This window comes from Molothrus ater, chromosome 1, assembly GCF_012460135.2.
Source record: "Molothrus ater isolate BHLD 08-10-18 breed brown headed cowbird chromosome 1, BPBGC_Mater_1.1, whole genome shotgun sequence".
Lineage (NCBI taxonomy): Eukaryota > Metazoa > Chordata > Aves > Passeriformes > Icteridae > Molothrus > Molothrus ater.
Window position 1 is genome coordinate 128,151,050 of NC_050478.2, and position 13,622 is coordinate 128,164,671.

At 37.0% G+C, this 13,622-nt stretch overlaps 1 protein-coding gene across 38 annotated transcripts in view; it reads right to left on the reverse strand.

The window, feature by feature from the left end:
- The window catches only part of RIMS2 (regulating synaptic membrane exocytosis 2), a 448,046-nt gene that overhangs the window by 67,291 nt on the left and 367,133 nt on the right, over positions 1–13,622 (reverse strand). For 25 of the 38 annotated variants that reach the window (XM_036406572.2, XM_054515962.1, XM_054515958.1 and 22 more), the window contains one exon: positions 1,798–1,970. The exons of 12 other annotated variants lie outside the window; for them this stretch is intronic. In XM_036406572.2, coding sequence (XP_036262465.1) covers positions 1,798–1,970 — 173 coding nt within the window. Of the gene's footprint in view, positions 1–601; positions 657–1,797; positions 1,971–13,622 lie in introns of those variants that run through there. One more of the 38 variants, XM_036406569.1, reaches the window with a different exon arrangement.

Genomic DNA, 13,622 nt, shown 5'->3' on the forward strand with positions numbered 1-13,622 from the left:
ATACAACACAGCAGCTGAAGTGCATGACCCTTCCACAATACTGCAATCCTTGACAATTATTCACATGGAACAAAAAAAGAAAAAAGAAGAATCTGCTTTATCCACATAGATTGTCAATCAGTATACACCACAAAGAGGACTGAAAAAACAAATCCAGATTTTCTTCTTTAGTATGGCCATAAATATAAGTAAAGATAATTTTGATATTGCTGAGTTTTCACTCAACAAAAAATTTTTCCATTAAATAATAATTCAAGTAGGAAATCTAATAAAGAAGCTTAAAATTTCTACTGTTTATTACAGTCAAACCCAAACTTTAGTCTAAACTAATTTAAAAAATAATATGCTGCAGTTGTATGCATATTAATGAGTCAAGTTGATGTGCTGCCTCATTTGCTATGCAGAACAAGTTCATTGAAGCTGAGAATGAAACTTGATTAAATATGAAAGCATGATGACTGAAAGCAAAAACAAACAAACAAAAAAAAAAGAGCTGCAGAGAGCACAGGCAATAAGCAAGCAAAGGGAATAAAAAGGGAAGACAAGTAGGGTGCTGGAACAGGAAAAAGAATAGATCTACATAAACAGAAATATATTTTACCTGTCATCCTCTTTCCCTTCCTCAGCTTGGTCTTCTTGAGCTTTTTCATCATGTCCTGATTCTTTGATCTCCTCCTTATCACAGTTCTCTGTCACCTCTTGCCCTTCCCCTTTTTCATTAATTTCTTGCTCTTTAGCTTTTTCCTCCTCCTCCTCTTTTTCTTCCTCCTCAGGAAATACTTCATCTTGTTCATCCCCTTCCAGCCCTCCCTCTTTTTTCCCCTCTATATCCCTTGTTCTTCTGAAGTCAACAAAATTGAAAAAGGCATGCAAAAAGTAAAAAGAAAAGAATAAATTAAAGTTAGGAGAAGAGCATGCATGAAGAAAGGAAATGCAAAAGAAATTAAATAAAAACTAAAGGATAATGTAAGTCATGCTTGCTAGGAGCCCAGCCTACACTGGAGAGCTTTGGAGCATTTTCTTAGTAAGTCCCTATTCAAATAAAACTGCATGGCAATACCTCACATTTAGAAAGAAATGTGTGACAGAAACAGTGTGGTCCTAACAATGCCCATATGAGCAGATGCTTAAATTTGCAAATACTTTCTTTTAAGAGGACAATTTTCTGAGAATTACTATAGGTGATGGAGGTGGGTTACACCTAGAAAAGTTATCTTTCATTTGTGCACCAAATGAAACCCAAAGCTCCTCTGAGTGCACACAGGGTGCAGGCAAAGAAAAAGCTGTGTTTTGGTCACAGATACACAATGTACATCTTGTTGAAGAGCAGCTCAATGATTGTACACCTACAGTTAAGTTGGACTAGTGTAAGTATTAAATAAATTGAATTGGTCTCTCTAAGTATTAAATAATACATCTATAAAAGTTCAGCGTTCTATTTAAAAGAAAAATAAGGTGCCTCTGCTGGCACAAAATTTTTGAGTTAAACTGTCTTTTCAGTCATATTAAGTATATTTTACAAAATGGTTTTCAGAAAGCATGTCTAATGCTTTCTGACAGCATATGTTTGTTATTTCATTGTATGTTAGATAATCCAAGACAACAAAACTTGGCTAAAAACAAATTCCATGAAGACTTCAAGAAGCATTAGATAAAAAAGACATTTGAGCCAGTATTTTGCAAAATCCCTGCAGATGTCATTCTAGGCGAATTGCTAATGTCAAACACAAATAGTGATAAGTGTTCCATTACTGAAATTACACAGCTACGGCTGCCACTGTAGCTCATGAAGCTCACCTTATTTTCTTGCTGCCCCTGGGGCGCTCTGACTGCACAGACATGTAGCTGGTGCTGCTGAAGCGGGACGCACTGCTGGTGCGGGACACGGCCGAGACGTCACTGACATCGCTGTCCGAGGACTTGTTGGAAACGTTGTCCGAGCCTCGGTGAGGATCCCGCCCCGACCGATACTGCAGGAGCAAAGGGACAGAGATATGGTGTTGTTGTGACACGCTACCACAGAGCAGCTGTGGACCTGGTCCCTCCTGCTATCTAAACTGCCTTTGTCACCACACTGCCTGAACTTTTAAATGAAGATTTTCCCTGATACAGAACAGAAGTTATGTCTTGGTATCTATTAATTTTAGTCTGCTTTGCTACCCCGGTCCTCAGTTTCAATTTGTACAAAATTTCCAGCATGTCCAAAAGTTTCACAAAGCTTAGAAAAGACATCTAAAGCCTCAAAGAATATTCGTACCACAACTGTTTCACCAGTGCAGAAAGGAAAGCAGAGAGATTAGTGACTTGCCTATGATTACTGAGCTCATGAAAGATTAAACAGGAGACAGAATGTGCTGCATGCTATCTATAAAGTACAAGTCTCTTTTGGGGCCTAGCCTGTTTACAAGAACTTCTAACTAACAAATGTTATTTTTTTTCTTTTCGAAGTAAATAGATAAGGTTATCATATAAAAATACAAAGTGATGTTGCAGCTGTGCAAACAAACCCACATCTTGCTGAATTGCTGGACTGAGAAGTCTGAAAGGATGGGACTGTACTAGAGGTGATTTGTAGAGAAGAAAATGTACATTTGCCTCAGAAACTAAAAGATTGCAAAGGTATTTGAGCTTGTTAACAGTAATATCAAACATAGAACTGGCAGGTGACTGGTGATCAGCAGTCAGCCCATACAACATAGACAGTATCCTGCAGCAGTCTTCAGGTTAGATCTGAACAAAATATGATAGATATTTGTTTTTGTTACACATTACACTAAAGTAATGTTAAGTCTGTGCCACTCTGCATGGCACTATATGTAAATATAGTAAATACCAGAAAGATATTTTTCCTTCTCTTTATATACAGGCATGTCTGTGTATACAGAAATCTGATGGGCTGCTACTGGTAAACTTTTCAGGAAAATAGTACTTCAAGATGAATTGTCAATGATCACCAGGTGATTCTTTGGAAATAAGACTGCACAGAGCAGTACAGATGAAGAACAGCACAGACAAGACTGAAAGAAAACAATAGGAAAAAATAATCTACTCAACACACCAGTGGCTTGTTAAACTCTTAGGAATAGCGACATAGTACTCAGCCACATGTAGGAAAGAAATCATAATGTAAAACGGCAGACCTGTGAGGTACTGCAGAAGAGAAGGGTGTCCAGGTTTAGCTCTTAAATTGGTCCCTTTTTTATAGATTTAGAACTGTCTTTTGTGAACTAGACAGATAATTTGTTTCTGTTCTCTTGCAAGGAATGTTACACTGGGAAATACTGTGAAAGACTGTGCAATATCTAAATAGGATTTCAGATATATCTGAATAGGATTTCAAAATATCATTTCAGTGCCTTTCTCAGAAATTATTTTTACATGTAGAAATAGTAAGCTATTTTACTCATTTTAAGACAGGGAAATGAACAAGACAAAAATGCTCATGCAAGTTAGACTGCTGCAGAGAGTGACCAATCATAGCCATAACTCCACACTTACAAAAATGGTTGCACATTCTATGCCAGTCTTTATCATTTTTCCTGATCTGTACTTATTTACCATACTTGTGTTCATCAACAACCACTCAAGTCCCTCTCAGCCTTTAAGTGTAAAAGTGAACTTAGCCACCCATAAACTCAGAGCACCTCTGTGATTATAATATTCAAAAGTTTTAATATTTACTAACTGGTTTTATTGATGCCATTAATGTTTTTGCTTGATAAAGAAGACAGTGCATATTATTACTTATATATTCTATTGGGAATTTAAAAGCAATGATTAAACAGCTGTCCTGATCATCGGAGATAATGGAACATTATACCAGAATAAAAGGAGTATCCTTTTAAAGGAGCAACTACTTAGCCCTTTAGAGAAATAAAAAATAATTATGCCTAGAGATATGGTCATGTATTGAGTCCTATCCCCACACCTAACCTTCCCTAGGATGATTCTTCATTTAAGACAAAGTTATGAATGTGGTTTCTGCTGATTTAGCCTAAAGCTACCAAGACTGGGAAGCACAGCCGGGTGTACTGTGCAAGCATCACACACCACGGAAAAGGCAATGCAGAGCTGCCCCCAGGCCTCAGGCAGGCAGATGTCAGTGCTGTGCCAAGCCCTGTGCTGCCATGGCCACAGTGCCACTGGCTCCCACCAAGCCAAGGCACAGCCAGGACATGGATGGCTGTGAGCAGGGCTCCTGCTGCCCGCGGCGCTGGGCATGCCGCCGGCGTGGCACAGCTGGCGTGGCTCTGCTTTGGAGAACACAGCACCACGTGTAAGCCATTGATGGAATTGTTAATCCTATTGCAGTCTGCGGATAGACAATCAGGTGTGGTGACTCATAGAATAACAGGACTCGACCTGCAGATCCTACACTGAGCTTGCCCAGCAGTCCATGGAAACGAGCCCTTCTAAATTAAACATGAAGTCACAAACCGAATCAGCATTGCACAAAGTTGTTCTAGAGTCATTCTGCAGTACACAAAGTGTCAAAAATATGTGGTTTTGATTTTCTGTTTCATTTCTACACCTAGAGAATGTCAGATTTTAAACTACTACATAGCAATGTGGTGTATATAACAAATCAGACATTTCCATAAGTAAAAACAACCCTTATTGTGTTGGTTTGGGGTTTTTTTTTAGCCATGCAATAGTAATAATCTAGTGATATAGAATGAAGACTGAGAATTGTTTTGGAAAGAAAAGCAACCTAAAAGTAAATAATTTTACAAATATAATGTGGAAAAGGTCATCAAATCACTACCTTGTCTGTTTTTTCTCAGTTGTACATAAAGATATTTCCTATTAAATGCTTTTTGTTGAGACAGATGTCACTGAAATATTATTTGACTGTCACAGCTTCAGGATGTTTTAAGATTAAAAATGGGAAAGCTAATGGTTCCTGTCATTAAATTGGAATGTCTCAATATACAATATTTTCTAAAGGTTTTGTTTATACCTTGTCTGAGTTACAGTCTCTTGTTCCTTGTCTGAGTTACAGCTACCAGTTCTAATATATACAAAAATGCTGCCCACCAAGGAAATGAAAATTAAATGTAAATGAAATTAAATTGTCTTTCTTGCTGGACAAAATTCAGATACCTCATATTCACTCATAAACTGCTCCTGATTACCCTTTATTCTGCTGCTGAGGTGTACTTTTAACCTTATGTCTGACTTAATTTTGTTTAGGAAACTGATTACAGTAGGGTATTGCACATTAGTGTTTCTGTTACTCCAGCAAAGAAGACCAAAGGAACCATATGCTTGTCCGTGAGAAGCTATGCTGCCGCTTCAGTTTCGGATTTGTTTCTTAAATTGCAGTTCTATACAAGGCTTTTGAAGTGCTCTTTGCTGACTGCCTCAAGAGTACAATTGCACTTTCACTGTGCAAATATTGATTTTTTCAAAAGCATTTGGTCCTCATGTCATATACTTCAACTGTAAAATGCAATCATTTCTTTCAGTTTTGTACTACTGCTTTTTCATCTTTTGTGTGGTTAAAGTTGCCCCAAGGCATCACATCATATATTTCACATCCAAATTTCTTTCTTCCTCCATATTTCACTTTCCTTTTTTCCTAAATGTCACCCACTGTATGACAAGATGAACTATTGGACTGAAAAAGTAATTTTTAACCAAGTGCTAGCCCCCCATTATATCTGAAAAACAGATACCATTTTCCATCCCTCTCCACTGCTGTTCCTGTGTCTTGTGCTGCAGGATTTGCACAATCTGACTGCACATTGATAGGGAACTGCAGTCCCCATGGCTGGATGAGCATGGCCACTGATTTTGATCATCCAGCTACTACCCTGTGTGGTCCAGCATCCCTCAGCAGAAAACATCAGTGCAAGCACACTAATGAGCATCACACCTCCTCTGGGTTGAACAATCAGATGATCAGGGTGTGGTGAAATGTACCTGCACACTATAAAGATTAGCTAAAAGATTTCTTTCAGATTCTTTTTTTTGTTTTTTAAATGCCAGCCATGACAGTAGGAAAATTATCTCCTGACTTTCTTCAGGCTGGAAATAGTGTTGGAATATGGCTAAATTTTCATTTCCACCCCAATAAAGACTTATATAATAAAGGTAATATTCTGGACTTTATAAGCCAGTAAGCAGTCAACCCAACCTCTTCAAGCTGCTTCAAAAATGGGAAGTCTGCTGAAAGCAGAGGGATTGATTAAAAGCTGCTTTTGAAATTTTAATAGTAAGATGGTTTTGTCCTATTTTGCAGTGTTGAACAATGAGAAAAATTTCATTATTACAGATTCTATTAAACAAATATTCCAAAGTTTCTAAAAGCATTTTTATCTGTGTTAGCAGAATAATCAGCTGGAGAGCCTAACAAAATGACAGTTAGGTGTTAGTACTTATGCCTTTTAACTTCAAGAAGTTACTGTCCTTTAGTGAAAAATTCATTATTTTTAAAGCTGAAAAACAAGTACCTACTCTGCTTCCTAATACAACAACCTCTGCAAACATTTTGACCTCTTTGTGAACTATTGGTAAATGGCTGACAGGACACAGAGAGCTGCAACTTCTCTGACACTGATGCTCTTTTTTCTGCAAAGAAACTGGCTTGGAGCTTCTAGTTCAAAGGGAGTTTTAAAGTGTTTCATGTTGCTTTACTCTATTGTTACCAGTCTTCTATCTTGGACTATACAGTCATGCAGTTGTCCAGACAATTGACATTGTCAGTGATTTCTAAATGTCTTTCTATTTTTTTAAATCTTTTTATTATCTTTTCTTTTTTTATAGTCTACTCATCAGGTTTTATTTGCTAGCATTTACATAGGGACATACAAATCTGGTCAATGTTTTCAGTGATCAAAATGTTGGGAAGATGTTTCAGACAATTGTCTATTGTGCTACTACCAGAAGATTAAAGAACCATTCTGGACTATTTCAATAGTTCTTTGGCTCACTAACAAAAGCTCTCAAGCAGCCAGAGCACAGCAATTTGAAACCTTCTATACCTCTTGGTGTGAATTCACAACCTCTAAAGGCACTGCAAATTTTAGTTATTACCACACATTATTTGAATAAATGTTACTGGATTGTTTGATTCTTTCTAAAACTTTTGTTAATGGCTGCCTAATGAAGTCTGCCATTAAAATTAAAGCCAAATACTTACTAACAATTACAGCAATAACATTAGACTTATATAAAGCAAAAAATTCAGACATTTTTACAAAATATCACATACACATGAGTATATATGTTTATCTTTAGCTTGCATACACACAAACTCAAGATGAAGGCTATGATTAATCTGCCCTTTTATGTAATTTATACATAGCCAGCTCAATAATCTGTGTTTACATTTGCCACTCCTGTCAAGATCAATCAAGATAATTGAGGTACAGCCAGTCAGGTCTGCCTTTGCCAGTTCTGCTTTAGCTATCACATGGCACACAGAAGTCCCTCAGGAGATTAATTCTTTAATTCTTGCACTGCTCTTGCATTAGATGTTAGGCATGAGATCTACAGTTGCCTTGGGCTTCTCAATATGGAGCTGCAGCCAGTCTACCTTAGACTCATTCTTGGCTGCTGATCCTGTCTTCTGCCTTGTAGTCCTGGATCCTATCCTATCTTCCTCGTTTTTATTTCTAACTCTTGGATCATACTTTTTAACCCTATAATTTTCATCTGATGAGTCATTGGAACACTGGCATTGTTCCAACTTTTCTCCCTTCACCCAGTTCTTGCTTTGTATTCAGCACTCTCTGATCTCCTGAGCCTGGCCCTGTGCACCTCACCTGGCATTCTTGCCTTGCACTAACATAAAGGAGGGAGCTACTGTGTTGCTACTTCTGAGCAGGACAGTGCCTGGACCAGTAAATCTAAATCTAGCTGGATGTACAGTCGTTCTCTATACATTCATCCATCACTTCCATTCCTTATGCAATGACTTTTTTCCTCAGTATTCAAAACATTCCAATCCACTTCTACCTTGAATAAAAAGAACTGGCTGTAATCCGATTTGCAAACCCACCTTCTAAACCATCCAAATTTCCAATAAATTAGACCACCAACTAAAGCATCAATAAAAAGGAACATTCATATTTCTATTGAACATGTGAAAAACCTTTTTTCAAAAGTTTTCACATCCTTTCCTTTGTTGTGTGGTGTCATCTTTTTATCAATTTCATTAACCAATACTCACATATGCAGCCTTACAGAGTTCCTAAAACCTGGTTTCACTATGGAATTAAGCAATGCTGCAAATTGCATCCTACAGCTAAATTAGGGAAGGAAAACAACAATGAAAAAGATCGAGTCAGCAGTGGGCCTTTGCAGGAGATAAGGGAAGCTTTGGTTGTACTGACTTGAGCACAAATAGAACAAGAGGAGAGATTATTCCCCTCTATTCAGCAGTCACTAGCCTGCATCTACAATATTGTAAGCAGTTTTGAGACCCCAAGTGAAACACTGACATGGATAAACTGGATTAAGTTTATTGGAAGGCCACCAAGCTGGCTGGGGGTGCTTGGCTCGTTCTGACTGAGCAGTGATAGCTGTGGGAGTACCTAACAGCAGATTATCAGGTCATAGAGGGAAGAAGTCAAAAAGACAGAGCAAAGAAATTTACAGCAGCTCTGAGTGGTATAAGGCCCATTTTTACCATAGGCAGAGTGAAGTAATGGATCAAGTTACCCAGAGTTTTGATCCTTGAATATTTTCAAGACCTGACCAGCTAAAGCCCTGAGGAGCCTGTATTGATGTCACACTGACCTTGCCTTGGACTCCTGCTAAAGGTTGGGCTAGACAGCTTTTAAGGTCCTTTTCAACACAAATTACTCAGGGTGATCCAGGAGTTGAAGTTGAAACTTCAAGGGCAGAAGTAAAACAGAAGTCACCCATGTATCAGTGCCTAGGGACAACTGGAAATCTAGAGGGAAGTAGTCCAGAGGCAAGCCAAATCAAAAGACAAAAAATCATCAGCTTCACATATGCTGGCATATGGTGTAATTTTTTTAAAGAACTTTCAAAGTGCACAATGTTCTATAAAAAACAGGAGAGTACTAGAAAATATTCTGTCGTTACTTCAAGAGAACTTACAGACCCTGTAAATATTTGGTAAAGTAGGAGCAGTAAGGCACCTCTTAAGTATTTGTGTCTTTAAGTGAGCTTGAAAATTAGCTTGTCAACAAGTTTGTCTTCCTACAAAAGAATATGTTCCTACAGTAATTTTCAAACACCAAGTAGCTTTTTCTCTCATGGTTTTTTTTTCATACAGTATGACTTTTGGAATATCAAGGCAACCTCTAATTTCAACTGCTCTAATACTTGTTCTGAAATCAAGCTGCTATTGATGCAGAATTAATTCACAAAGATTCTTTCATCTAGTCTAGGGAGCTAAATGTTATTATTTAATCTTACTTTAAGTCAGGAGCAAATTTAAAAAAATTTGGAAGGAGAGAGAACTGCAAACTTTCAGCTGGAATATATAAAGTTACCACTTTATTCCAGACTGTTCAAAATCACAAAGACATCGTTTAAAATCCCATCTCTTCTTTGATAAACACAGTGGGTGAAAAACTGCTGTGTAAGATAAAGTAAAAGACAAATCAAGAGAGAAATAATTATAATCATCACCACAAAAAATTCTTAAAAGGCAATCTAAGTTGTGCTACATATTGCAATGAAAATATAGGGTTTATGATGGCCAAGCAGGTGTCTCCTAATATCTCATCAAAAGCTACCTTAAAATAATTACACATAGAGAGAGCTTCTACATCAAATCATAAACATAATTGAAGTGTGGGACATGACACCACAGCAACACCATAGACCCCTTTGGTGGTATGCCTCATCTACTGGATAACCAGACACCATCTTTAAAAGCGAAGGCAACAGCTTTCTATTATTTATCCATGAAATTGAGGTGTTTAGGAGGAGTTTTGACAGCTGGAATAATAAAGGTGATTCTGACAGATCAATTGAGGCAAAAGAGAGGCCCGGGTACAGCACATGGCTAGGGTGAAACAGCTATAATTGACCATATAAGCTACAAGGAACAGAAAATCTTATGTGCCCTGTGGATGAACTTCATCTTGTTACAAGAGCTGATGCTTTGTATCAAGTTATAAGCAAAGCACAGAATGCATTTCTCTAACCACAAAATACCCAACATTTCTTGAAAAAAGGCCAAGATCTTGAAGAAATATGAGTCTACCTAATATGAAGGTGAACAAATAAGAGCTTCAAAGGAAGATCCTTGCAATCATACTTAAGGGTAGAAGGATATCCAACAATCACTCCTCCTTTTCCATGTGAAAGGAATTCAGAAAAGTATACAAAATGGAAAATAAAACAAAGATCTTCCAATGATTTCTTTGAAACATTTACTATCCAATTTCCCTTTCATATTGCTGATCTCCACCAGAATTTTAATTGCTATTTAAAACAGGGCAATGTCAGTCACCAAGTTTCACTTTAGAGAAATGGGTCCACAGTCTGGCTATGTGATGGTGGGTAATAAACTCTAAAATACATCTTCTCATATTTCCCTGAATCTTTTTGACTGCCACACATTAACTATTCTGTCTTACACAGAAGGGAGAATTTTTTTTTTTTAAGTAGACACCAGCAATCCTTTAGCATTCCACAGCACCACGTCAAGACTCCTGAAGATGCATCACCATGGACACAATTCACTGTAAAATGTCTGGGCTGTTCAAGTCAGGGCAATTGCAAAAGACAGGTATCCAGGGCCTGCCCAATTTACTGTGCAATTACATTTGACAGTATCTCCAGTATTTAACTCCTGTTGAACTTCAGAATGCTTGTAGGACAGCCTGGTGAGCCTACACTTGCTCAATGGGTCCAGTCTGAGCGATAACTCTGTTTTTTCTGCTCCTCATTGGTCTTCTAACACTAGTACATCCTACACATTGGATAGAATGAATCAAAGTATGCTTCCTGTATTTGTTTCATTCCTCAAGTGGTTCACATGCCATTTCTGCCACCACTGCACTCAAAATCTTTTGCACTTCATATACTCCTGGAATGCAGTCAACAGCCTTATTTTTTAAAGAGAGTAACAAGGCAGAATTCCTGCTTAAAAAAAAACAAAACACTTTCTCCTATGGTTGTTCTACCTAATTTGGGCTTCTTTGAGATGTTACTTTGCAAATGGAAGCTAGGACATCAAATCATATGCAGTTTATGGAATTTTTTTAGACATTAACCTGGATTTTAAACTTTATTTCCATAATTTGATTTCAGTCCTTTGGTCTCACGAAAACAAGTACAAATGAAATAAAAAGATGGCAAGGCAACCATCTTTTCTTATCACAGAGTTTCTGTTTCATTACACTTTATTTCAACCCAAAAGCCTATTAACTATTTCAGCATACCTGATGGCTTAAGAACAGGAATACGAACTTTCCCCTTAATCCTACCTTCATTATGTAACATTTAATATGCCTTTCACCAAATTTGTCCTGGGACAAAGCACCTTCAAAAGAATTCATGCTGAAGAGAACAGCTGGATTGACACATGGCCATCTGGTGAGTGCTTATTCCTGTAAGCAGAAGTGCCTAAGGCCGCAATTGTTCAAGAACAGGATATAAATATATCTTTATACAGCTATGATTTCACTTTCCAAGTCCTTAAATCCACAGATATCAGAGGACAGCCTGTAAAATCAAGCATGATTTGAGGGGATGTGACATAATCTTCTTTCTTAACGTTTTGTTTTCAGTGATCATTAGGATACATCTTGGAAAATCCATGCACAATAAGAAAATGCAAGCTCAGCTGATAACTTTCCTGCAAATTTTATGCTGATTCATATCAAGCTAAAGGAGGAACCAATCTGTAAGATAGATACCATCATTTCCTTATCAATCTATAAACAAGGTAAACTGCTTAGGAAACATTATTTTCCCTAAAACATATTTCCTCAGCAGCTTTACGCTTGCTTTATTGCAACTAGCAAAACAAAGGCTGCAGGGAGATCCTGAGCAAGCAAACTTGCAGGATCTCCTACAGATCAGAAAAACTGAACTCTCTTTTTCTCCCAGTCATTATCCTTGAGGGGGTAATTAGAGAACATTTACTACTTATGTATCCCATATCTCATTTTAAATAACGTGATTAACCTTTGCTTGCTTGTAAGGTGGATCTGAGTTCACTTTTACTGAAAACATGCAGCATCTATTCATATTATTTACAATTTCATCTTCACCACAGAAACCACTTAAACAGTAGGGCATAATACGCAACATTTGCAGAAACAAACAATTAAAAAATATCAATTGAAACCACATGAAGAATTTATTTCATTTCAAAAGACAGGTACTTAGATTGGAGCTATTCTGAGATCAAAACTTCTGTAAATATTTTTGAAGATTTTTAATGTCTATGAATTCTTAGAATAACTTCAGATCTTGAAGTTATTTTAAATTTATAAATGTTTCCTCAGATTAGCATTAACATAATATTTCCCAAATTTATGTGACTAGAAACTAGCTTAGATGAGGGAAAGGAAACATTTTAAAATGCCTCCTAAATATCACCCAATCTGCTTCTTTACAATTCTTGAAACTCAGAGTCAGCCAGAAATGAATTTAAGTTTTTGTCCCTTACTTACAGAACTCTATGTCACAGTGTTTAGATTTTTTTAATAGAAAATCAGATGCTAATTAAAGTTCAGATGCTAATTTATTAATTAGCTAGTAGTTTCAGATTAAACTGCAGAACTATGCAAATCACCAGAGTTATTCTTTACCTGATGGCATATGTCACTCAAGAGAGAGCAGAAACAGAATTATGCATCCTGGTTCTCTGAAATTAATGCATCTAAGATGCTCTATATGATGCAACAAATATAACATCCTTCAAGGATTTTACACAGTTTGAAGAAAAAAGATATATCAGAATAATTTTACTGTGATAGAACAAGCAGAACCTCAGAAAAAATTTGTTATTTCCTGCTATTATTCACTGACTCCAGACTGTCAATGAAATCCCTGGTAAAACAATGATTTCCATCCACAGAAGAAGGATAATACTCCTCCTGATAAATTACTAAAGAAAATATTCTGTTTCCTAGCACTAAAAAATACTAGTTCTTGTAAGCAAAGCCTTTAGTTCCCAGAAACAGCAGTAAAAAATACCACAGGTTAGAAAGGACACAGAGGTAATTTCATGTCTTAGTAATATTCTCACTGTGAGCGTTGTTGAAGGCATTGAGGCTTTACAAGAACCTCCCTATGCTGAGCTGAGACTCCAAGGTCCTGACCCTACTTTGATTAGCTCCATTGTGCAGAACCAACTTTTCAGAATAATGCCTCTGTGGAACATCTCTCTAAACCCTTCATATGAGCTACTTGCAGTACAGGTGCTTGAAGCCACAGTTATATTAATGAAAAATAACTGTAAGAGTTTAGGTAGTTAGGGTACTTACTAAAATAAGAATCAAAAATCCACAGAGAAATCTGATAGACACACACACATAGCATTCTTTCCCATGTAACAGCTGGCAAAAATTCCTCAAAACCACAAACCTATTGCTTGGAAAAAAGTTGATAAGCTGGTAAATTTTCATTTATAATTTTGGGGTTGCTATCAAAGAAAATCAAACTATTTAATAAAGAGGAGC